Source organism: Hemitrygon akajei, chromosome 3 (assembly GCF_048418815.1).
Source record: "Hemitrygon akajei chromosome 3, sHemAka1.3, whole genome shotgun sequence".
In the NCBI taxonomy this organism is placed as follows: Eukaryota; Metazoa; Chordata; class Chondrichthyes; order Myliobatiformes; family Dasyatidae; genus Hemitrygon; species Hemitrygon akajei.
Genome location: NC_133126.1, coordinates 205,114,866 through 205,141,490, shown reverse-complemented (window position 1 = coordinate 205,141,490; position 26,625 = coordinate 205,114,866). Strand labels below are relative to the sequence as shown.

The 26,625-nt window shown below is 45.6% G+C and overlaps 1 protein-coding gene across 3 annotated transcripts in view; it reads right to left on the bottom strand.

Annotated features, from left to right (window-relative positions):
- p3h2 (prolyl 3-hydroxylase 2) overlaps positions 1-26,625 on the bottom strand; it is a 146,950-nt gene that overhangs the window by 86,073 nt on the left and 34,252 nt on the right. The window contains exon 1 of one of the 3 annotated variants that reach the window (XM_073041719.1): positions 7,293-7,392. The exons of the other annotated variants lie outside the window; for them this stretch is intronic. Coding sequence (XP_072897820.1) covers positions 7,293-7,298 — 6 coding nt within the window. The 5' untranslated portion in view covers positions 7,299-7,392. Of the gene's footprint in view, positions 1-7,292; positions 7,393-26,625 lie in introns of those variants that run through there. 3 annotated transcript variants of the gene reach the window in all.

Genomic DNA, 26,625 nt, shown 5'->3' with positions numbered 1-26,625 from the left:
TGCTTTAAATATACCTAATGACTTGGCCTCCACAGTTGCTTGTGGAAATAAATAACAGACTCACCACCCTCTGGCTAAAGAAATTCCTTCTCATCTCTGTTCTAAATGGACATCCCTCTATTCTGAGGCTGTGTCCTCTGGGCGTAGACTCCCCACTATAAGAGTCATCCTCTCCACACCCACTCTACCTAGGCCTTCCAATATTTGATAGGTTTCAATGACATCCCCCTCATTCTTCTAAACTCCAGCGTATACAGGCCCAGAGCCAACAAACGTTCCCCATATGTTAACTCATTCTTTCCCAGAATCATTCTCGTGAACTTCCTCTGGACCCTCTCCAATTTTTTTTTAGATAAGGGGCCCAGATCTGCTCTCAATATTCCCAAGTGAGGTCTGACCAATGCCTTAGAAAGCTTTAGCATTGCATCCATATTTTAATTTTCTATAGAAGATGAGATGAGGGAGAGGACAGAGCCAGGCTCAGCCACACTGTCCACTGCCTCCACTCTCCCTGGGTCTCCTGGGCAGAGACCTATGCTGGAAGGAGGGGCAGGCAGTCAACTTGGACAAAACACCTGCTGCCTTCCTCACCCTGGTGGTGGAGCTGACCAACAAGGAGACCTCTTACTGATTCCACCCTCACTATAACCCCCCTCCTCCATAACAGCCCCACGCAGCAGTGTTTTGGCTCAAATTCTGGTTTCTGTAGCAACAGCGAGACTCTTATGTAATTCCTAAAGAATTCAAGTCTGCCACGGTTCAATGCAAAAGTTTTCACAATCCACATTCCAGAGTTAGTGGGGGCGAGTTAACCCTTTCCCTGCTCAAATCTAGGCACCCAAGGCACACTGTCTCCTTACCTGTCCTCCTACAGGTGAGACCATCTGAACAGCCAATAGCAGTGCAGAAAGCCTCACTCCCACCCTTTTCCACTCTATCCATTAGTGTGGAGTGTAAAGATGTTTCCCCCTCCAAGGTTAACCACAAAGGGAATCTATTGACTCCAAGGATGAAAGTGTCAACTTATGAGGGGGGTTTCATGGCTCTGGGCCTATAGTCACTGGAGTTTAGAAGAATGAGAGGGGCCTTGATGAAACCTGTGAATACTGAAAGGTCTGGCTAGAGTGGATGTGGAGAGGATGTTTCCTATAGTGGGCGAGTCTAGGGCCAGAGGGGCACAGATAGAGTGGATGTGGAGAGGATGTTTCCTATAGTGGGGGAGTCTAGGGCCAGAGGGGCACAGATAGAGTGGATGTGGAGAGGATGTTTCCTATAGTGGGGGAGTCTAGGGCCAGAGGGGCACAGATAGAGTGGATGTGGAGAGGATGTTTCCTATAGTGGGGGTGTCTAGGGCCAGAGGACACAGATAGAGTGGATGTGGAGAGGATGTTTCCTATAGTGGGGGTGTCTAGGACCAGAGGGCACAGGTAGAGTGGATGTGGAGAGGATGTTTCCTATAGTGGGGGAGTCTAGGGCCAGAGGGCACAGGTAGAGTGGATGTGGAGAGGATGTTTCCTATAGTGGGGGAGTCTAGGGCCAGAGGGGCACAGATAGAGTGGATGTGGAGAGGATGTTTCCTAGAGTGGGGGAGTCTAGGGCCAGAGGGGCATCCACTCAGAACATAGACAAGGAGGAATTTCTTTATCCAGAGGGTAGTGAATCTGTGGAATTCATTGCCATAGTTGGTTGTGGGAGGCCAAGTCATTGAGGATACTTAAAGTGGAGGTTGATAGATTCTTGATTAGTCAGGACATTAAAGGCTATGGGGAAAGAAAGCAGGAGAATGGGGTGAAGAGGGATAATAGATCATCCACAATGGAATGGGTGGGGCAGACTCGACAGGCCGAATGGCCTAGTTCCGCTCCTATGTCTTATGGAATTGAACTTACTGTAGAACGTAGACTAGAGCATAGTACAAGCTCCCAGGCTGTCAATGTTCCATTGATCTTTTAACCTACTAAGATTAATCTAACCCTTCCCTCCCATATAACCCTCCAATTTTCTATGATCTATGCACTAAGTGCCTCTCAAATATCCTTAATGTATCTGCCTTTACCACCACCCCCAGCAGGGTGTCCAGTCACCCACCACTCTCTGTAAAATCTTACCCCGACATCCCCCCTATACTTTCCTCCAAACAGCCTAAAATGATGCCCCCTCATGTTAGCCATTTCCTCCCTGGGAAAAGTATCTGACTTTCCACTCGATCTATGCCTCTTATTTCCCAATTTCCCTCAGGATCAATAAAGTATGTCTGTCTGTTATCATCCCGTACACCTCAATCAAGTCACCTCTCATTCTTCTTCACTCCAAAGAGAAAAACCCTAACTCGCTCAGCCTATCCTCAAAAGACATGCTTTCCAATCCAGGCAACATCCTAGAAAATCTCTTCTGCACCCATATCCCATGCTTCCTATACAGAGTCTATGAACATCATTTCTTAGCTCTTCTCTGTCCAAGCTCTGAGCCGAGAAGTTGTTTGCTTATACCACCAGTAATTTCCGTTGGACGTCTGTCCTGGCGGCTCCGATTGCCACCCTGTCACTAGGTGTATGTATAGAGAAAGGTGCTGCGAAAGGGCCAGTAACATCATGAAGGTTCCCACCCACCCTGCTCACAGACTCCCATCAAATACCCCTCATTCTTCTAAACTCCAGCAAAAACAAGCCCAGAGACTAGGACCATCAAACACTCTGTGTACATTAACCCTTCCATTCCCAGGACCATTCTCGTGAACCGCCTCCAGATCCTCTCCAATGCCAGCACCTCTTTCTTCAAAACAATAAAAGTTTTTAAATGTTAGCTCTTTCTTAAATAAATCTGTACCTGTGAACTGAATTTGATTTTTGCAACCTTAAATTACATCTACTAAACACTGCTTGGTACGGAAACTGCACTGCAGTGGAAATGAACGTTTTACAACAGGAGTCACAACTACCCAACATATTGCAAGAGGGCTGTGATTGGCAACTAAATATTCCTGGATTTCGTTGCTTCAGGTGTGATAGAATCGGAGGGACAAGAGGGAGAGGTGTTGCATTGCTTGTCAGAGAAAATATTACAGCTGTGCTCTGGCAGGATAGATTAGAGGGCTTGTCTAGGGAGACTATTTGGGTGGAATTGAGGAATGGGAAAGGTGTAGTAACACTTATAGGGGTGTATTATAAACCACCTAATGGGGAGCGAGAATTGGAGGAGCAAATTTGCAAGGAGATAGCAGATATTTGTAGTAAGCACAGGGTGGTGATTGTGGGAGATTTTAATTTTCCACACATAGACTGGGAAGCCCATACTGTAAAAGGGCTGGTTGGTTTGGAGTTTGTAAAATGTGTGCAGGATAGGTTTTTTGCAGCAATATATAGAGGTACTGACTAGAGAAGGGGTAGTGTTGGATCTTCTGTTAGGGAATGAGATAGGTCAGGTGACGGAGGTATGTGTTGGGGAGCACTTTGGGTCCAGTGATCACAATGCCATTAGTTTCAATATAATTAGGGAGAAGGATAGGACTGGACCCAGGGTTGAGATTTTTGATTGGAAAAAGGCTAACTTTGAGGAGATGTGAAAGGATTTAGAAGTGGATTGGGACAATTTGTTTTATGGGAAAGATGTAATAGAGAAATGGAGGTCATTTAAGGTGAAATTTTGAGGGTACAGAATCTTTATGTTCCTGTTAGGTTGAAAGGAAAGGTTAAAAGTCTGAGAGAGCCATCGTTTTCAAGGGATATTGGAAACTTGGTTAGAAAAAAGAGAGATATCTACAATAAATATAGGCAGCATGGAGTAAATGAGGTGCTCAAGGAATATAAAGAATGTAAGAAGAATCTTAAGAAAGAAATTAGAAAAGCTAAAAGAAGATACAAGGTTGCTTTGGCAAGTGAGGTGAAAATAAATCCAAAGGGTTTCTACAGTTATATTAATAGCAAAAGGACAGTGAGGGATATAATTGGTCCCTTAGAGAATCAGAGTGGATAGCTATGTGTGGAGCCAAAAGAGATGGGGGAAATTTTGAACAATTTCTTTTCTTCGGTATTCACTAAGGAGAAGGATATTGAATTGTGTAAGGTAAGGGAAACAAGTAGGGAAGTTATGGAAACTATGATGATTAAAGAGGAGGAAGTACTGATGCTTTTAAAGAATATAAAAGTGGATAAATCTGCGGGTTCTGACAGGATATTCCCTAGGACCTTGAGGGAAGTTAGTGTAGAAATAGCAGGAGCTCTGACAGAAATATTTCAAATGTCATTAGAAATGGGGATGGTGCTGGAGGATTGGGGTATTGCTCATGTGCTTCCATTGTTTAAAAAGGGTTCTAAGAATAAACCTAGCAATTATAGGCCTGTCAGTTTGACATCAGTGGTGGGTAAATTAATGGAAAGTATTCTTAGAGATGGTATATATAATTATTTGGAGAGACAGGGTCTGATTAGGAACAGTCAGCGTGGATTTGTGCATGGAAGGTCATGTTTGACAAATTTTATTGAATTTTTTGAAGAGGTTATGAGGAAAGTTGACGAGGGTAAAGCAGTGGATGTTGTCTATATGGACTTCAGTATGGCCTTTGACAAGGTTCCACACGGAAGGTTAGTTAGGAAGGTTCAATCATTAGGTATTAATATTGAAGAAGTAAAATGGATTCAACAGCAGCTGGATGGGAGATGCCAGAGAGTAGTGGTGGATAACTGTTTGTCAGGTTGGAGTCCGGTGACTAGTGGTGTGCCTCAGGGATCTGTACTGGGTCCAATGTTGTCATATTCATTAATGATCTGGATGATAGGGTGGCAAATTGGATTAGTAAGTATGCAGATGATACTAAGGTAGGTGGCGTTGTGGATAATGAAGTAGGTTTTCAAAGCTTGCAGAGAAATTTAGGCCAGTTAGAAGAGTGGGCTGAACGATGGCAGATGGAGTTTAATGCTGATAAGTGTGAGGTGCTACATTTTGGTAGGAATAATCCAAATAGGACATACATGGTAAATGGTAGGGCATTGAAGAATGCAGTAGAACAGAATGATCTAGGAATAATGGTGCATAGTTCCCTGAAGGTGGAATCTCATGTGGATAGGGTGGTGAAGAAAGCTTTTGGTATGCTGGCCTTTATAAATCAGAACATTGAGTATAGGAGTTAGGATGTAATGTTAAAATTGTACAAGGCCGAAATTGGTAAGGCCGAATTTGGAGTATTGTGTACAGTTCTGGTCACCGAATTATAGGAAAGATATCAATAAAATAGAGAGAGTACAGAGAAGATTTACTGGAATGTTACCTGAGTTTCAGCACCTAAGTTACAGGAAAAGATTGAACAAGTTAGGTCTTTAATCTTTGGAGCGTAGAAGGTTGAGGGGGGACTTGATAGAGGTATTTAAAATTATGAGGGGGATAGATAGAGTTGACGTGGATAGGCTTTTTCCATTGAGAGTAGGAGAGATTCAAACAAGAGGACATGAGTTGAGAGTTAGGAGGCAAAAGTTTAAGGGTAACACGAGGAGGAATTTCTTTACTCAGAGAGTGGTAGCTGTGTGGAAGGAGCTTCCAGTAGATGTGGTAGAGGCAGGTTCGGTATTGTCATTTAAAGTAAAATTGGATAGGTATATGGACAGGAAAGGAATGAAGGGTTATGGGCTGAGTGCATGTAGGTGGGACTAGGTGAGAGTAAGTGTTCGGCACGGACTAGAAGGGCTGAGATGGCTTGTTTCCGTGCTGTAATTGTTATATGGTTTTATATAAATACGTAGTGCAAGAAGAGCAAAGGTGAGGTTCTGTATATGGGTTCATTGTTCATTCATAAATTGGATGGTGAAGGGCAGGAAGCTGCTCATGAGTGTGTGGCTTCAGGCTTCTGTACCACCTGCTTGATGGTAGTATTGAGAAGAGGGCAGGACCGAGGTGATGGGGTCCTTAATGATGGATGCTGGCTTGACGCATAGAAACAAAGAAAAACCTACAGCACAATACAGGCTGTTCGGCCCACAAAGTTGTGCCGAACATGTCCCTACCGTAGAAATTACTAGGCTTATCTATTGCCCTCTATTTTACTAAGCTCCATGTACCTATCTAAAAATCTCTTAAAAGACCCTAACGTATCCACCTCCACCACCGTTGCCGGCAGCCCATTCCACACATTCACCACTCTCTGAGTAAAAAAACTTACCCCTGACATCTCCTCCTTACCGACTCCCCAGCACCTTAAAACTATGTCCTCTTGTGGCAACCATTTCAGCCCTGGAGAAAAAGCTTCTGACTATCCACATGATCAATGCCTCTCATCATCTTGTACACCTCTATCAGGTCACCTCTCATCCTCCGTTGCTCCAAGGAGAAAAGGCCGATTCACTCAACCTATTCTCATAAGGCATGCTCCCCAATCTAGGCAATATCCTTGTAAATCTCCTCTGCACCCTTTCTATGGCTTCCACATCCTTCCTATAGTGAGGCAACCAGAACTGAGCACAGTACTCCAAGTGGGGTCTGACCAGGGTCCTATATAGCTGCAACATTACCTCTCGGCTCCTAAATTCAATTCCACAATTGATGAAGGCCAATACCCCATACGCCTTCTTAACCACAGAGTCAACCTGCGCAGCTGCTTTGAGTGTCCTATGGACTCGGATCCCTCTGATTCTCCACACTGCCAAGAGTCTTACCATTAATACTATATTCTGCCATCATATTTGACCTACCAAAGTGAACCACTTCACACTTATCTGGGTTGAACTCCATCTGCCACTTCTCAGCCCAGTTTTGCATCCTATCAATGTCCTGCTGTAACCTCTGACAGCCCTCCACACTATCCACAACACCTCCAACCTTTGTGTCATCAGCAAACTTACTAACCCATCCCTCCACTTCCTCATCCAGGTCATTTATAAAAATCACGAAGAATAAAGGTCCCAGAACAGATCCCTGAGACACACCACTGGTGACCGACCTCCATGCGGAATATGACCCGTCTACAACCACTCTTTGCCTTCTGTGGGCAAGCCAGTTCTGGATCCACCAAGCAATGTCCCCTTGGATCACCTTTTGAAAGTGTCCTTGGTGCTGGGGAGGCTGGTGCCCACGATGGAGCTGGCTGAGTTTACAACTTTCTGCAGATTTTTCCGATCCTGTGCAGTGGCCCCTCCATACCAGACAGAATGTTCTCCACGGTACAGTTGTAGAAATTTGTTAAGACTTTTTTTGACATACCAAATCCCTCAAACTCCTAATGACACATAGCCAGTGGTGCACTTTCCTCGTGATTGCATCAATATGTTTGAACGGATCTTCTGAGATGTTGACACATTACTCCTCACCTTCATCAAAGGGCGCAGCTTACGACAGCTGCGTAACTTCCCAACACGCACACGTTTGTGATGTGGAAGGTCAGAGCTGTGAGATGCGGAGGGATCTGGGTGATTGAACAACTAGAAATTAGGTGCATCCAACTAGTGAGCATCACTTAGCAACACACACAAAATGCTGGAGGAACTCAGCAGGTCAGGCAGCATCTGTGAAAATGAACAAACAGTCAACGTTTTGGCCTGAGAATCGTCTTCAGAACTGGAAAGCAAGGCGGAAGATGTCAGAATAAGAAAGTGGTGTGGAGAGGGGAAGGAGGGTAAGCTAGAAGCTGATAGGTGGGTGGGGAGGGGGAATAAAGAAAGAAGCTGGGAGATGATAGGTGGAAGAGGTAAAGGGCTGGAGAAGGAGGAATCTGATAGGAGAGTGGACCATGGGAGAAAGGGAAGGAGGAGGGGCACTGGGAAAGGCAATAGGCAGATGAGAAGAGGTGGAGGTCAGAGTGGTGAATTGAAGAAATGAGGAAAGGGTAAGGAGGGAAGTTATAGAAAGTTTAAGAATCGATATTTATGCCATCAGATTCAAGGGTTCTTAGACAGAAATATAAGGTGTTGCTCCTCCAACCTGAGAGTGGCCTCATTGTGGTAGAAAAGAGGCCATGGACTGACTGGAATGGGAACAGAGACTGGAATTTAAATGGTTAGCTATCATGAAACTCTGCTATTTGCAGATGGTGCAGAGGTGCTTGACAAAGGGGTCCCCCAATCTATGTCGGGTCTCACCAACGTAGAGGAGGCCGCATTGGGAACACTGGATACAGCAGAACAGGCTCAGCCAGAACACTGACTGTTTATTCCTCTGCATCGTGTGTGCAGCTCGGGATTTGCTGAACCTGCTGCGTCGGGACATTATACTGGTGTAACACGTGGCATTAATGAGCTGAAATCTGGAGTATTGTGTATACCAGTTATTCACTGTGTTAAGGTCTGCAACCCTTCCCTCTCCCACTGTGAACAACATAATCCGATACTTCTTTAGCAGGAGCTAAGGAACGCTCTCAGAAGGCCAAATCGAAGCATGTGAAATCACTCAAGCACTGAGAGTCAGAGAGGAACAGCATGCATCAGATCTCTGAACGGAAAATGAACCCACCTCACTTTTTTCTCTTTATTTTGCTCCTTTTGCACTACTTATTGAATTTAATTTTTAACATACTTATTGTATTTTATTTAGATATACAATGTAGTACAGGCCCTTCCACCTATTTAACCCTTAGCTTAATCACAAGACAACTTACAATGACCAATTAACCTTTGAACTGTGGGACGAAACCAGGACACGTGGAGGAAATCCATGTGGTCACTGGGAGAACTGGGTGAACCAAATTGGTAAGGGTGCTGAGGAAGAGGATTTCTTGGAATGTATGCGGGATGGTTTTCTGAACCAACATGTCGAAGAACCAACTAGAGAGCAGGCCATTCTAGATTGGGTATTGAGCAATGAGGAAGGGTTAGTTAGCAATCTTGTTGTGCGAGGCCCCTTGGGTAAGAGTGACCATAATATGGTGGAATTCTTCATTAAGATGGAGAGTGACATAGTTAATTCAGAAACAAAGGTTCTGAACTTAAAGAAGGGTAACTTTGAAGGTATGAGACGTGAATTAGCTGAGATAGACTGGCAAATGATACTTAAAGGGTTGACGGTGGATATGCAATGACAAGCATTTAAAGATCGCATGGATGAACTACAACAATTGTTCATCCCAGTTTGGCAAAAGAATAAACCAGGGAAGGTAGTGCACCCGTGGCTGACAAGGGAAATTAGGGATAGTATCAAGTCCAAAGAAGAAACATATAAATTAGCAAAAAAAAGCAGCACACCTGAGGGCTGGGAGAAATTCAGAGACCAGCAGAGGAGGACAAAGGGCTTAATTAGGAAAGGGAAAAAAGATTATGAGAGAAAGCTGGCAGGGAACATAAAAACTGACTGTAAAAGCTTTTATAGATACGTGAAAAGAAAAAGATTGGTGAAGACAAATGTAGGTCCTTTACAGTCAGAAACAGGTGAATTGATCATAGGGAACAAAGACATGGCAGAAAAATTGAATAACTACTTTGGTTCTGTCTTCTCTAAGGAGGACATAAATAATCTTCCGGAAATAGTAAGGGACCGAGGGTCTAGTGAGATGGAGGAACTGAGGGAAATATATGTTAGTAGGGAAGTGGTATTAGGTAAATTGAAGGGATTAAAGGCAGATAAATCCCCAAGGCCAGATGGTCTGCATCCCAGAGTGCTTAAGGAAGTAGCCCAAGAAATAGTGGATGCATTAGTGATAAATTTTTCAAAACTCCTTAGATTCTGGATTAGTTCCTGAGGATTGGAGGGTGGCTAATGTAACCCCACTTTTTAAAAAAGGAGGGAGAGAGAAACCGGGGAATTATAGACCGGTTAGTCTGACATCGGTGGTGGGGAAAATGCTAGACTCGGTTATCAAAGATGTGATAACAGCACATTTGGAAAGGGGTGAAATCATTGGACAAAGTCAGCATGGATTTATGAAAGGAAAATCATGTCTGACGAATCTTATAGAATTTTTTGAAGATGTAACTAGTAGAGTAGATAGGGGAGAGCCAGTGAACGTGGTATGTTTAGATTTTCAAAAGGCTTTTGACAAGGTCCCACACAGGAGATTAGTGTGCAAACTTAAAGCACACGGTATTGGGGATATGGTATTGATGTGGATAGAGAATTGGTTGGCAGACAGGAAGCAAAGAGTGGGAGTAAACGGGACCTTTTCAGAATGGCAGGCAGTGACTAGTGGGGTACCGCAAGGCTCAGTGCTGGGACCCCAGTTGTTTAAAATATATGTTAATGATTTAGACGAGGGAATTAAATGCAGCATCTCCAAGTTTGCGGATGACACGAAGCTGGGCGGCAGTGTTAGCTGTGAGGAGGATGCTAAGAGGATGCAGGGTGACTTGGATAGGTTAGGTGAGTGGGCAAATTCATGGCAGATGCAATTTAATGTGGATAAATGTGAGGTTATCCACTTTGGTTGCAAGAACAGGAAAACAGATTATTATCTGAACGGTGGCCGATTAGGAAAAGGGGAGATGCAACGAGACCTGGGTGTCATTGTACACCAGTCAATGAAGGTGGGCATGCAGGTACAGCAGGCGGTGAAAAAGGAAAATGGTATGTTGGCATTCATAGCAAAAGGATTTGAGTACAGGAGCAGGGAGGTTCTACTGCAGTTGTACAAGGCCTTGGTGAGACTGCACCTAGAATATTGTGTGCAGTTTTGGTCCCCTAATCTGAGGAAAGACATTCTTGCCATAGAGGGAGTACAAAGAAGGTTCACCAGATTGATTCCTGGGATGGCAGGACTTTCATATGAAGAAAGACTGGATCGACTAGGCTTCTACTCACTGGAATTTAGAAGATTGAGGGGGGATCTTATTGAAACGTATAAAATTCTAAAGGGATTGGACAGGCTAGATGCAGGAAGATTGTTTCCGATGTTAGGGAAGTCCAGAACGAGGGGTCACAGTTTAAGGATAAAGGGGAAGCCTTTTAGGACCGAGATGAGGAAAAGCTTCTTCACACAGAGAGTGGTGAATCTGTGGAATTCTCTGCCACAGGAAACAGTTGAGGCCGGTTCATTGGCTATATTTAAGAGGAAGTTAGATATGGCCCTTGTGGTTAAAGGGATCAGGGGGTATGGAGAGAAAGTAGGTACAGGGTTCTGAGTTGGATGATCAGCCATGATCATACTGAATGGCGGTGCAGGCCTGAAGGGCCGAAGGGCCTACTCCTGCACTTATTCTTTATGTTTCTATGTTTCTATATGAACTTTCTTACAGAAGATGCGGGAATTGAACACCGTCACCCTGAGCTGTAATAGCATTGTGCTAACCGCTATGCCTCCTGTCACAAAGCCACATATTTCACAACACCGACTTCTGATAATAGACTGGATTCAGATTCTGCTCCTGAGGCAAGAGGCCCTCACCCACACAATCTGTGCAGCAAATTGTGCACACTCTACCAGCAGCCTGGTCTGTGAAAGGACATTGTGTGGAGTTCTCAACATCACAGCATTCAGCACAAGCCTCACATTCTTGCCTTCCGGCTTCTCAGAAACCATGCCACCTCTGGAAAAAAAAAGCTTCTCTGGCCAACTTCACATCAAAAGAGAGCGGTATGTAGACCTTCTAAACAGGTCCCACTGTGGGGACCGCAGCAATGCTCGATCCAAGGGCCTATATCCGAAAGACATGGTGAATGGGTCCTTTGAAAGATCGGGCACACGATCAGCAGCTGTTCACGTGCCTGCTGAGCTGCATTTTCCTCCACAGGAATTTGGGAATCAAACACCAGCTCACTCTTTCCTCTCATTACCCAAGTATTGATGCAGATGACAGCCTGCGCACGAGCTCTCAGAAGGCTGAGAGAGTATGGGTACCACGCTAGCATTGTGGTTAGTGTGACACTATTAAAGCTGGGGGTGGAGTTTGAGTTTGAAAGTTTGCACGTTCTCCCCGTCTGTGCATGGGTTTCCCCCGCGTGCTCTGGTTTCCTCCCACAGTCCAAAGACGTTCCACTGAGTAGATTAATTGCTCATTGCAAATTGTCCTGTGATTAGGCTAGGGTTAAATCAGTGGTTGCTGGGCAGCACAGCTCATTGTCTGGAAGGACCTGTCCTGCACTCTATCTATAAATGTTCCCTATAGTGACTGGGGAGTCTAGGACCAGAAGGCACAGCCTCAGAAATAAGGGCGTTCATTTAGTACAGAGATGAGGAGGAATTTCTTTAGACAGAGCGTGGTGAATCTGTGTAATTCATGGCCAAAGATGGCTGTGGAGGCCAAGTCATTGGGTGTATTTAAAATGGATGCTGATAGGGTCTTGATTAATCAGGGCATCAAAGATTACACGGAGAAGGCTGAAGAATGGTGTTGAGAGGGATAATAAATCAGCCATGATTGAATGGGCTGAATGGCCTAATTCTGCTCCCATGTGTTTATGGTCAGCAGAGTAGCCCAGCAGTTAGTGTAACAATTTACAGTGCCAGCCATTCCCACTGCAGTCCGTGCAGAGATAATACTTTCTCCCAGTGCCAGTGTGGGTTTCCTTCGGGTGATCCAGTTTCCTCCCACATTCCAAAAAGACATACCGGTTAGGATCAATGAGTTGTGGGCATGCTATGTCAAAGCCAGACAGGCTGTCCCCAGCAATCCTTGGAGTGTGTTGGTTGTTGAAGCAAATGACACATTACATGCTAATTTTTAACATGGAACATTGAATGCTACATCACAGTAACAGGCCCTTCTGCCCACAATGTTGTGCTGACCTTCTCTAGAAGCAATCTAACCTTTCCCTCCCACATAGCCCTCCAATTTTTCTATCTATATCTGAATTCAGAGCAGGAATGGGATACCCTGTCTCAGAACCTGCTCCAATAATTTGCCCACCAGAGAAGTAATACCCAGGGCTATCCAAACTCTCTTTCTTGAACTAAGAAATAACATCCCTCAAAGTTGCCTGCACATTGATAGGGTGATTACAGAGGCATAAAGTGTATTAGCCTTTCATTAGTCGGGAGATTTGAGTTCAAGGGCAGTGAAGTAATGGAGGACTTCTATAAGATTAGTTACACCACACTGGGAATGTTGTGTTCAGTTCTCGTTGCCTCATTATAGGAAGGATGGGGAAGCTTCAGAGAGGGTGCAGAGGAGATTCACCAGGATGCTGCCTGGATTAGAGAGGGTGCAGAGGAGATTCACCAGGATGCTGTCTGGATTAGAGAGGGTGCAGTGGAGATTCACCAGGATGCTGTCTGGATTAGAGAGGGTGCAGAGGAGATTCACCAGGACGCTGCCTGGATTAGAGAGGGTGTAGAGGAGATTCACCAGGATGCTGCCTGGATTAGAGAGGGTGCAGAGGAGATTCACCAGGATGCTGCCTGGATTAGAGAGGGTGCAGAGGAGATTCACCGGGATGCTGCCTGGATTAGAGAGGGTGCAGTGGAGATTCACCAGGATGCTACCTGGATTAGAGAGGGTGCAGAGGAGATTCACCAGGATGCTGCCTGGATTAGAGAGGGTGCAGAGGAGATTCACCAGGATGCTGCCTGGATTAGAGAGGGTGCAGAGGAGATTCACCAGGATGCTGTCTGGATTAGAGAGGGTGCAGAGGAGATTCACCAGGATGCTGCCTGGATTAGAGAGGGTGCAGAGGAGATTCACCAGGATGCTGCCTGGATTAGAGAGGGTGCAGAGGAGATTCACCAGGATGCTGTCTGGATTAGAGAGCTTGTTTTATGAGAATAGGTTGAGCATGCTGGGGTTTTTCCCAGGAGGAGGAGGTAACTCACATAAAGTGCCCACATAAAACACACAGCAGCCCAGGCAGCATCTATGGAAGAGGGCAAACAGTTGATATTTCGGGCCAAGACCCTTTCTCAGGATGAGAGGTGATTAATAGAGCAGTAAAAGATGATAAAATAGTGCATATCCAGAGACATTTTGCCCGGGTGGACCAAGCAGGCATAGTTTCAAGGTGATAGGAGGAAAGTACAGGGAGGGGGGGGTGATGTCAGAGGTAAATTCTTTACAGTGGAGTGGTGGGTATGTGGAACACACCGCCAGGGAGTGGTGGTAGAGGTTGATACATTAGGGGCATTTGTTAAATATTATATGCATTTAAATAGACATATCGATGATGGAAAAATTCAGTGATATGTAGAAGGGAAGGGTTAGATTGATTTTAGAGTCGGTTAAAAGGTCAGCATGACACAATGGGCCAAAGGGCCTGTACTGTGCTGTAATGTTCTATGTGTAATCCAGTCACCTGGAACTATACACGTGGCCATTGAGGACTCTGTATGTGATCAACCACCTTTTCAGCCCACCCGCCTGGCCACTTGCTTGCAAAATCAAAGACACCTCAGCAAGATGCAGGAATGCCTCCCTTGAGCTCACGATCAGAGCCAAGCTTTGGCCGCTGTGGCCAAGACTGATGCTGGGCTGCACAAGGCCACTCTGATCGCTAGCCAAGAGCAGCAAACATCTGAGGGACACCGAAGGAACTTTGATTACGTTTCTAACAGTCTGTGAGTTTTCAAACACGGTCTGTCTTATATTTGAAAGGAATGATGACTGACTGCAAGCATTTGCACTTTTAAATGATTTTTTTCCACCAGAAAGTACACTTACAGGTAACTCTCAGAATGGGTCAGAGACATTCAATTACATAACACCACAAGACGTAAGAGGAGAATTAGGCCATTCAGCCCATCAAGTCTGCTGTGTCATTCCCTCATGCCCGATTTAGAATCAAAATCAGGTTTAGTATCACTGGCAAATGTCATAAAATTTATTATTTATCCCTCTCATCCCCATTCGCTTGCCTTCTCACCGTAACCTTTGACACCCTGACACGAAGCTGGGCGGCAGTGTTAGCTGTGAGGAGGATGCTAAGAGGATGCAGGGTGACTTGGATAGGTTAGGTGAGTGGGCAAATTCATGGCAGATGCAATTTAATGTGGATAAATGTGAGGTTATCCACTTTGGTTGCAAGAACAGGAAAACAGATTATTATCTGAACGGTAGCCGATTAGGAAAAGGGGAGATGCAACGAGACCTGGGTGTCATTGTACACCAGTCAATGAAGGTGGGCATGCAGGTACAGCAGGCGGTGAAAAAGGCAAATGGTACGTTGGCATTCATAGCAAAAGGATTTGAGTACAGGAGCAGGGAGGTTCTACTGCAGTTGTACAAGGCCTTGGTGAGACCGCACCTAGAATATTGTGTGCAGTTTTGGTCCCCTAATCTGAGGAAAGACATTCTTGCCATAGAGGGAGTACAAAGAAGGTTCACCAGATTGATTCCTGGGATGGCAGGACTTTCATATGAAGAAAGACTGGATCGACTAGGCTTCTACTCACTGGAATTTAGAAGATTGAGGGGGGATCTTATTGAAACGTATAAAATTCTAAAGGGATTGGACAGGCTAGATGCAGGAAGATTGTTTCCGATGTTGGGGAAGTCCAGAACGAGGGGTCACAGTTTAAGGATAAAGGGGAAGCCTTTTAGGACCGAGATGAGGAAAAACTTCACACAGAGAGTGGTGAATCTGTGGAATTCTCTGCCACAGGAAACAGTTGAGGCCGGTTCATTGGCTATATTTAAGAGGGAGTTAGATTTGGCCCTTGTGGCTAAAGGGATCAGGGGTATGGAGAGAAAGCAGGTACAGGGTTCTGAGTTGGATGATCAGCCATGATCATATTGAATGGCGGTGCAGGCTCGAAGGGCCGAATGGCCTACTCCTGCACCTATTTTCTATGTTTCTATGTTTCTAATCAAGAACCTATCAAACTCCACTTTAAATATACCCAATGACTTGGCCTCCACAGCCGCCTGTGGCAGTGAATTCCATAGATTCACCACCCTCTCCCACTATAGGAAACATCCTCATCACATCCACTCTATCTAAACTTTTCAATATGAAATAAGTTTCAATGAGATTCCCGCCCATTTTTCTAAATTCCAGCGAGCACAGGCCCAGGACCATCAAACACTTTGTATACATTAACCCCTTCATTCCCAGATTCATGTTCCTCAGTTAAATTTACTTCAGTAAATATAAATATATTTAAGACAACGTTGGATAGATTTTCACATAGCAGGGGAATTAAGGGTTATGGGGAAAAGGCAGGTAGGTGGAGATGAGTCCATGGTCAGATCAGCCATGATCTTATCGAATGGCGGGGCAGGCTCGATGGGCCAGATGGCCGACTCCTGCTCCTGTTTCTAATGTCGTCTGTACCCTCTCCAATGCCTTTACTTCGATAAGGGACCCAGAATGACTGACAAATGCCTTTTCTGTTCTACCTGTATGATGATTTGATGTGTATGGACAGTAATGAATCAATGGGAATTCTCAAGCTCAGTCCTGGACAGTCAACCTCGAATTCTGAGGCCGGATGGGCACTGGCCAGACCACACCTGTGAGCGGATGTGTTGCCATTGGAGCAGTTCACAAGAATGATTCCAGGAATGAAAGGATGCAGAGATATTTCCCCTTCCAAGGTTCAACACTTAAAAAAGAAATCCAATGATTCTAGGAATGTGAGGAGTGTTTGATAGCTCTGGGCCTGTACTTGCTGCAGTTTAGAAAAATGAGGGGATCTCAGAGAAACCTATTGAATATTCCAGTTGCTCAGAAGAATAACATGAGCTGCCTTAATGACTATCGCCCGGTAACACATCGACAGTACAGTACAGAAATACTTTGAGAGGTTGGTTGTGACTAGACTGAACTGCTGCCTGAGCAAGGACCTGGACCCATTGCAATTTGCCCATAGCCACAATATGTCAACGGCAGACGCAATCTCAATGGCTCTCCACACAGTTTTAGACCACCTGGACAACACAAACACCCATGCCAGGATGCTGTTCATCGACCATAGCTCAGCATTTAATACCATCATTCCCACAATCCTGATTGAGAAGTTACAGAACCTGGGCCTCTGTACCTCCCTCTGCAATTGGATCCTCGACTTCCTAACCAGAAGACCACAATCTGTGCGGATTGGTGATAATCTCCTCCTCACTGATGATCAACACTGGTGCACCTCAGGGATGTGTGCTTAGCCCACTGCTCTACTCTCTATATACACATGACTGTGTGACTAAGCATAGCTCAAATACCATCTATAAATTTGCTGATGATACAACCATTGTTGGTAGAATCTCAGGTGGTGACAAGAAGGCGTACAGGACTGAGATATGCCAACCAGTGGAATGGTGCCACAGCAACAACCTGGCACTCAACGTCAGTAAGACAAAAGAGCTGATTGTGGACTTCAGGAAGGGTAAGACAAAGGAACACATACCAATCCTCATAGAGGGATCAGAAGTGGAGAAAGTAAGCAGCTTCAAGTTCCTGGGTGTCAAGATCTCTGAGGATCTAACCTGGTCCCAACATATCGATGTAGTCATAAAGAAGGCAAGACAGTGGCTATACTTCATTAGAAGTTTGAAGAGATTTGGTATGTCAACAAATACACTCAAAAATTTCTATAGACGTACCGTGGAGAACAGGCTGCATCGCCGTCTGGTATGGGGGGGAGGGGCTACTGCGCAGGACCAAAAGAAGCTGCAGAGGGATGTAAATTTAATCAGCTCCATCTTGGGTACCAGCTTACAAAGTACCCAGGACATCTTCAAGGAGTGGTGTCTCAAAAGGGCAGCGTCCATTATTAAGGACTTCCAGCACCCAGGGCATGCTCTTTTCTCACTGCTTTAGGAGATACAGAAGCCTGAAGACACACACTCAGTGATTCAGAAACAGCTTCTTCCCCTCCGCCATCTGATTCCTAAATAGACATTAAACCCTTGGACACCTCACTTTTTTTTTATAGGATTTCTGTTTTTTGCATGATTTTAATCTATTCAATATACGTATACTGTATAAAGTATACAGAATAAGATTTACTTGTTTATTTATTAATTTTTCTTCTTCTGTTATGTACTGCATTGAACTGCTGCTGACAAATTTCACGTCATATGCCAGTGATAATAAACCTGATTCCGATTCTGGATAATTGAAAGACCCATGGAGTATTAAATCAGGTTTAATTATTATTAAAACCATATGTATGTACAGCTGAATGAGACAGCGTTCCTCTGGGGCCAAGGTGCGAAACATTCAAAAGAGGAAGCAAACATTCAAAAATAGCGAGTAACATAATTCAAATATTGAGCAAAGAAGCATACTCACATAAAAAACATCTACAGTCCAAGACCTCATCTCTCACCTGGTCTGCAGCAGCAGTCAAGCCCAAGGCTTGAGGCCTAGTTCTCGCAACAACCGAGACTACACAGCTCCCCTGTTGTCTGCCCCTCCACTAGACAAGAGTAACAGGCTCGAGGCAACTTACATTATCACTGTCCAAGAGTCTTGCGATTGCAAGTGAAATGTCTGAGACAAGCTCCCACGTTTGTACTGCACCAACTCCGATGCTTACGAGTAGCGGGCAGCAACATGGTCTACAGCCAGGTCAGCTCCTCTGTACCCAATCCGGCTTCTCCGACTCATCAGCGGGCTTCTTTGAAATCCGAACAGGCTCCTTCTCCAACGTCTCGGCCGACTTTCGACACCTCGGCCAGCTCTTCCTCCAACACCAGTCCAGCTTCTCTGGTCAAAGAGCAGCTCACTGATGGATTAGCCCAGCAGTACCCGAAGTGGAACAGAATTGTCTTTGAATTGTGAAAAATAATTTATGAAGAGAAAAAGCACCTTTGGGTGGCCTTTGAGAGACTGCTGCATTTGCACGTGCCGCCATTTTATCAAAAGGTGTGGAGAGTGGAGAGGATGTTTCCTACAGTGGGGAGTCTATGACGAGGGCACAGCCTCAGATTAGAGGGACATCTACTTTGAACGGAGGAGATGAGGAGGAATTTCTTTAGTCAAAGGGTGGTGAATCAGTGGAATTCATTGCCACAGATGGCTGTGGAGGCCAAGGCATTGGGTATATTTAAAGCTGAGGTTAACAGGTTCTTGATTAGTCAGGGAGAAGGCAAGAGAATGGGATTCAGAGGGATAATGGATCAGCCATGATGGAATGGCTATTTCTGTTTTTATGGTCTTATCCTGGCCACCATCTCGGTCAGTCATCCCCAATCCCCCCCCGCCTGTATTTCCAGATCTGTGAGGGCCACAGAGACAGCTGCCTTTAGGGAGATCAGCCATGATTCTCTAACAGCAATCACAAGGCTGCACTTCCATATCTAACATGAGCACCAGCCTCTCCAGCACTGAGGACATCTTCAGAAGGATCTTCCAGTAACACGATGGCGTTTTTGATCACAGCAGCTTTACAGAATCAACCAAAGGTGCTATTGTCCTTTTTAAAAGGTACTTCATGATGGCAAGACCCTGCTGGACATTAAGAACTGAAGGTACTGCAGGTTTACCCCATCAGTGAGTTGTTCATTGGCAGAGAAACTGAAGGAGCCAGACTTGGTGCGGTTTGGCCACTGACCGTGTCTGAGGGGCTTCAGAGGAGTTGATGCAGGAAGTAAATGTGCAGAGGGCAGGGGGGTTGTGTGGCCTCGGTTGTAGAGAGGACCAGGCCTCAGGCCCCCCCAGGAGAGAGGCATCGGAGTTGGTGCACTCCAACAGAGGCAGTTTGGCGCAGTGCCCATGCTGGAGTCAGTGCTGCCCCCCAGTGTTCACTGGGCAGAAGGCAAATTGTATTGTGTTTGACTGCAGACTGCTGCAACATTCATAGATTCGGGGTCTAGGGCTATATTTTTTTGTGTGACTGTATTTTAATGATAGCTAATAATGCTTGCTATCTTATATGTGCCTTGTGCTGTGTGTGACTGTTGCACTGTTTCACAACTTGGCCCCAGAGTAACGCAGTTTCAGTTAGCTGTATCCATGGGTATTCACGTCTGGTTGAATGACAACTTGAACTTCAAAAGGCAGCATCTGTTATGAAGGGCCTCCATCATCCAGGAGATGCCCTTTTCTCATTGCTACCACCAAAGGCTCTCACAGATGTCTACGGATAGAGGCATTCTAACTGGCTGCATCACCCAGGACAGTTTTAGAAAACACAAAAAAGCTACAACACAATACAGGCCCTTCGACCCACAAAGCTGTGCCGAATGTGTCCATGCCTTAGAAATTACCTAGGATTACCCATAACACCCTACTTTTCTGAGCATGTACCTGTCCAGGATCTCTTAAAAGACCCTATCATATCCGCCTCCACCACCATTGCCGGCAGCCCATTCCACGCACTCACCACTCTCTGAGTAAAAAACTTACCCCTGACATCTCCTCTGTACCTACTCCCCATCACCTTAAACCTGTGTCCTCTTGTGGCAACCATTTCAGCCCTGGGAAAAAGCCTCCGACTATCCACACGATCAATGCCTCTCATCAGGTCACCTCTCATTTTGATTCAGTGTTAGTGATAGAGCACAGAGCAGCCCTTCAAGCTACGCCTCCCCAGCAAACCCAAATCATGGGACAATTTGTAATGACCAATTAACTTCTCTGTTTGACTATCGACGGTGAGGGGAGTCCGATGCACCCAGAGAAAATCCACACATGTCACGGACAGAACAGAGGCTCCTTACAGAGCAGCGCAGAATTGAACTCTGAACTCTGATGCCACGAGCTGTAATACTGTTGTGTAAACTGCTACACTACCATGACCTACTCTCTTCTGATTGCTACCATGAGGGAGGAGGCACAGGACCCTGAAGACACACACTCAACATTTCAGGGACAGCTTCTTCCCCTCCACCGTCAGATTTCTGAGCGGACAGTGAACCCGCCAACACTTCCTCACCATTTCCTTTTCTTTTACTGGTCTCTTTTTGCACTACTTGTGTAATTTGATTTTTTCTATTTCTTATTGTAATTCATACATTTTTTAATCTTTTGAAGGTGTGCTGGATACTGGAGCTGGCTGAGTTTACTGCAGGGGGTTCCTGTGGGAGAACCAGCCGACTTATGGAGTCTCCAGAGCCAACCATACAATCAGGGCTGTGTGGCAGCTAATGAGTCCAGTTTTCCACTGCTGGCCATTCATTTGCAAAAACACGCCTGGATTGAGGAGAATGTGAAGCCGGCTCTCCGGGGTCAGTGCAGCTGTTATGACTGCAGGCCTGTTGGGGAGATGCCGGAGAGCCGCCGTGGGGGTGGCAGGTAGCAGGCAGATGATGCAGGGCAGTGCAACTGTTTGGGGGGGGGGGGGGGGTGGTTTGGGAAAGATTATCCTTTTCTCCCTGGGTGGAAATGGCTAAAACAAGGGAGCACAATTATAAGTTGATTGGAGGAAAGTACTGGGGATATGGGGGGATAGCAGAGGTAGGTTTTTTTTCCCTCACAAAGAATGGGAAGAATTTTCTGTATATTTTACAAGATTTCTAGCATTTGTAAAATGTCTTCTTTTTCTGATCAACTTTAGAGAGAGTGCAGAGGAGATTTACCAGGGAGCTGCCTAGATTAGAGAGCGTGTCTAATGAGGATAGGCTGAGTGAGCTAGGACTTTTCTCTTTAGAGTGCTGGAAGATGAGAGGCGACTTGACTGAGGCGTACAAGACGATGAGGCATGGATCAAGTTGAAAGCCTTATCTCTTTCTTCGGGAGAGAAATGGCTAATACGAGGGGGCATCATTTTAAGGAGAAAGTACAGGAGGGGGGATGTCAGGGGTGTTTTATTTTACACAGAGAGTGGTGGGTGTGTAAAATGTGGTAGAGGCAGCTACGTTAGAGCAGGGGTCACCAACCTTCTTTGCACCGCGGACCAGTTTAATATTGACAATATTCTTGTGGACAGGTCGATGGGGGGGGGGGTGGGGGGGGGGGGGAAGGGGTGTTAATCACGACCGGAATATATGTGATAAGTCAACTGTAAGTCACTTAAAAGTGGCCAATACACTCAATTTCGTTTCTAAAAGGGTTTATCTAACGAATTTAATATTAAACACAACGCATATTTTCCCACATGAATATAGTGATAAATCAGTTATAAGTCACTTATAAGTCAATAGCATCATAACATTTTAAGTAACGTTTGGATATTAAACACACAGCATATATTTTCTTCGTATGAACATATAAAATACCAATACAACACACCAATATCACTGAATCAGTGGGAGCCCTGGGCTTATTTCCCTGCAACAAGACGGTCCCATCGAGGGGTGATGGGAGACAGCAATAGTCGAAGGGGGTTCCTCATGTCCAGTCTATTCCGCAATTTAGTTTTTGTTGCATTCATTGCAGAAAACCCCGCTTCACAGAGATATGATGTTGGAAATGGAAGCAACGTTTTCAGTGCTTTCGTGGCTGTCACAGGATATTCAGCCTTGACTTTGATCCAGAATGCCGGCAGAGATGTTATGTCAAACACACTTTTCAGCCCACTGTCATTTGCAAGCTTGAGGAGTTGATCTTCTTCCTGCGCTGACGTGGATGATTCACCGGGGATATTCACAAATGGGTCACGGACCCATTCCTTTGCATGTCTTGGGTCATTTGCGGTTGGGAACTAAAGCTCGAATTCTGTCGACAGCGAAGATAGGTGATCGCGCACCAGCTGTGAGAAGGATGATGCAGCCTCAGCCTCTCCCAAAATCCCAGTTAACGTTCGGAACATGGCAAATATGCCCCTGTCCACTCGCTGTCCCCACAGTTCCAGTTTGGCTTTGAAAGCAGACACTTTATCTGCCAACTCGAAGGTAGTTGTCATTCTCCCCTGAAGTGACAAATTGAGTTCATTGAGCAGGTTGAAGATGTCACACAGATAAGCAAGTTTTGCTATCCACTCCTCGTCACTGAAGTGTGCTGCCAGTGGTGACTTTTTTCCTGAAAGAAATCTCTGTAGCGGCTCTCTTAACTCAAAAACTCTGGCCAGGGCTCTCCCCCTTGATAGCCGCCTGACGTCAGTGTGTGAGAGAAGGCAGTTGTGCTCTGCATCCATTTCCTCACAAAGCTGCTCAAACAGATGTGAGTTAAGGGCTTTTGCTTTGATGTGATTGATAACTTCAACAACGTCACTCAACACGCTGTTAAGATCAGATGACATTTTTCGGATAGCCAGCATTTCCTTGTGTATGACACAGTGTGTAGACTGGCATTCAGGAGCAACCTCTTTGACTCGGGTAGTGAAACCAGACAGCCGTCCAGTCATAGCTGCAGCCCCGTCTGTGCATATTCCAACACAGAATGACCAGTCCAGTTTGCCTGACATGTAATCATTCAAAGACTTGAATAGTTCTGCCCCAGTTGTGTTAGTTGGCAGCGGCAGTGCACACAACATATCCTCGTGCACATCATCTTGAAATATATATTGCACATAAACCAACAGTATTGCCTTGTTGTCAACACTGGTAGACTCGTTGACCTGGATAGCATACCATGGTGGCTCGTTAAGCCGTTCCAACAGCTGTGCTTCGATGTCCTCCACTATGTCATCGATTCTCCTTGAAACTGTGGTAGCTGGAAGAGAAACCTGTGCCATCTTGTTAGCTGCAGCTTCTCCTCCCAACAGTTCACAGTACATGTGCTTGGCAGCAGGCAGAATCAATTCTTCACCAACATTGAAAGGCTTCTTCGCCTTAGCAATACGGCTCGCCACTAAGCACGACGCTCTCAGAGCAGCAGCACTTGTGGAGGTGGTGGCTCTCAGCACTTGCTTCTGTCCTGTTTGCTCACGTTTTTTCTGCTCAAAAAACTCAACGGCCTTGTCTTTAAGTGCAGGGTGCTTGGACTCAAGGTGCCAAAGCAGTTTTGAGGGCTTCATTGCCTCATTAAGACAGCTTCTCTCCACACATCACACACAGAGGGCTTGGAGCATGCTAATTACCAGTCGCATTAAAGCCATATTTTATGTACGACTCGTTGTATTTTCTGTTGAAGGAAGCTTTTTTTTTGCAGTCTCGGCCTCAGCTGTCTCTGTGTTATCATCATCATTAGGCCTTTTATGTCCCCTACCATCTCTTCCAAAGAAACTCTCAAGCGATGTTTGTTTTTTTTTACTCATCGAGTACAGTCAGTCCTCCTTATCCGCGAGGGATTGGTTCCGGGACCCCTCGCGGATACCAAAATTCGCGGATGCTCAAGTCCCTTATTCAACCTGTCTCAATCTGCTAGACTTTAGGACCCAGCAGAACCCCAGACCTTATTTAACCTGTCTCAGTGCAGTGGACATTAGGACCTGGTGCCAGAGCTCTGAATGCACAATGTTTCTGTTCACGAAAATAATCACGATCGCGATTGAAAATAAAGTGGAAATAATAAAGCCATCGGAAAGAGGTGAATCGCCATCGGTCATTGGAAAAGGGTTAGGTTACGTCGGTCAACGATCGGAACAATTTTAAAGGATAAAGCGAGAAAGGCCCTGCCCAGATGAAAGCTACAATTATTACTAAGCAATGCAGTGGTTTAATTATTGGGTTTTGGGTTTTTGATCCTCCACATCAACCCAGCACGGTGGAGAGCGCACTCGGGAGCGACCTGTCCCGAGTTCCGAGAACTTCCGTTCCCGAGTCCGGCGTTGGAACATACGTTCTTAAGTGTTTTATAGGTAAAATATGTACTATATACTAAGACAAACATTTGACTAACTGACACTAAATAATTCTGGAAGTACCTGTTCTGACTTACTTAGTACAAGAACTTCCAATTATTTTCGATCCCAATGCACGATAACCCACGCACGTCCTCCCGTATACTTTGTCATCCCTAGATTACTTATAATACCTAATACAATATAAATGCTATGTAAAATGGTTGTTATACTGCATTGTTTAGGGAATAATGACAAGAAAAAAAAGTCTGTACGTGCTCGAACAACAAGTGCTGGAAGAGCACTTCCAGGTTTTCACGATCCGTGGTTGGTTGAATTCGCGCATGCGGAATCCACGGATAAGGAGGGCCGACTGTAGTTATAGGTTAATGACCAACGGATGACCTCGTGTGCGTTCAAGTTCAACAGTGGGCGTGACAGGGTAAGAGGAAAGGTGCAGCTGACTCATACTGTTTCATATTGCCAAATCATATCATTTCCTCGCGGCCCGATAGCACATGCTTTGTGGCCCGGTGGTTGGGGACCACTGCATTAGAGATATTCAAGAGTCTCTCAGAGAGGCACATGGATGATAGAAATGTGGAGGGTTTTGTAGCAGAGAAGGGTGAGAGCGATCTTGGGAGTCGGGCAAAAAGATTGGCACAACTTTGTGGGCCAAAGGACCTGTACTGTGCTGTAGTGTTCCAAGTTTGCTTTCTGTCATCTGACTGTACGCATGTACAACCAAATGAAACATTCTCTGGACCATGGTGCAAGCACAACATATATCACACAGCACAAAATATCATAAATAGCTTAATAAAATAAATTCCACATGCTTGTCGTGCACAGCACAGGTAAACAGCACACAGAACAGTACAGCACGGGAACAGGCCATTCAGCCCATAATGTTGTGCTGAACCAGCTAAAAAGCAAATCAAAATCACCCAAACACTAATCCCTCCTACCTACACCATGGCCATATCCCTCTATCTTCCTTATATGCTTAACACCTTCAACAGCCTCTCCTCATGTTTCTCCCAAGTAGATCCAAACACTATCAAATCGTCCAGATACACCAGCACCTTGAGCAGATTCATATCCCCCACAATTCTCTCCATGAGCCTCTGGAAGGTGGCTGGGGCTCCCGATATGCCTTGGAGCATTCGTTCAAACTGAAAGAACTCCAGCGGGCAGGTAAAGGCCGTCTTCTCTTTATCGCCCGCACTGATCGGGATCTGGTAATACCCACTTCTCAAGTCCAGCACACTTCGCTCCACTCAGGCAGGCCAGCGCATCCTCGACCCTCGGGACAGTAAAAGGGGATTTCTCTCGCCGTAGTGTTCCTGACACTTACGGCCATCCACCTTGTATGCACCACCGCTGGCCTCTGCACTTCAGGCCTCACCAGCACCCCCGCTGGAAATCGTGTCTCCCCCTCGAGATCATCCGGGGCATCTACTAACAGGACTTTGCCCGCCAGCAGGATATTCATTAGTCTCACAGTCTCACTGTCCTAGTGACAGGACCCCAGTGATGGCAGGGTAGTCATTAGTCTCACTGTCCTAGTGACAGGACCCCAGTGATGGCAGGGTAGTCATTAGTCTCACTGTCCTAGTGACAGGACCCCAGTGATGGCAGGATATTCATTAGTCTCACAATCTCACTGTCCTAATGACAGGACCCCAGTGATGACAGGGTAGTGATTAGTCTCACAGTCTCACTGTCCTAGTGACAGGACCCCAGTGATGGCAGGGTAGTCATTAGTCTCACAGTCTCACTGTCCTAGTGACGGGGCCCCAGTGATGACAGGATAGTCATTAGTCTCACAGTCTCACTGTCCTAGTGACAGGACCCCAGTGATGGCAGGATATTCATTAGTCTCACAGTCTCACTGTCCTAGTGACAGGACCCCAGTGATGGCAGGATATTCATTAGTCTCATAGTCTCACTGTCCTAGTGACAGGACCCCAGTGATGACAGGGTAGTCATTAGTCTCACAGTCTCACTGTCCTAGTGACAGGACCCCAGTGATGGCAGGATATTCATTAGTCTCATAGTCTCACTGTCCTAGTGACAGGACCCCAGTGATGACAGGGTAGTCATTAGTCTCACAGTCTCACTGTCCTAGTGACAGGACCCCAGTGATGACAGGGTTGTCATTAGTCTCACAGTCTCACTGTCCTAGTGACAGGACCCCAGTGATGACAGGGTTGTCATTAGTCTCACAGTCTCACTGTCCTAGTGAC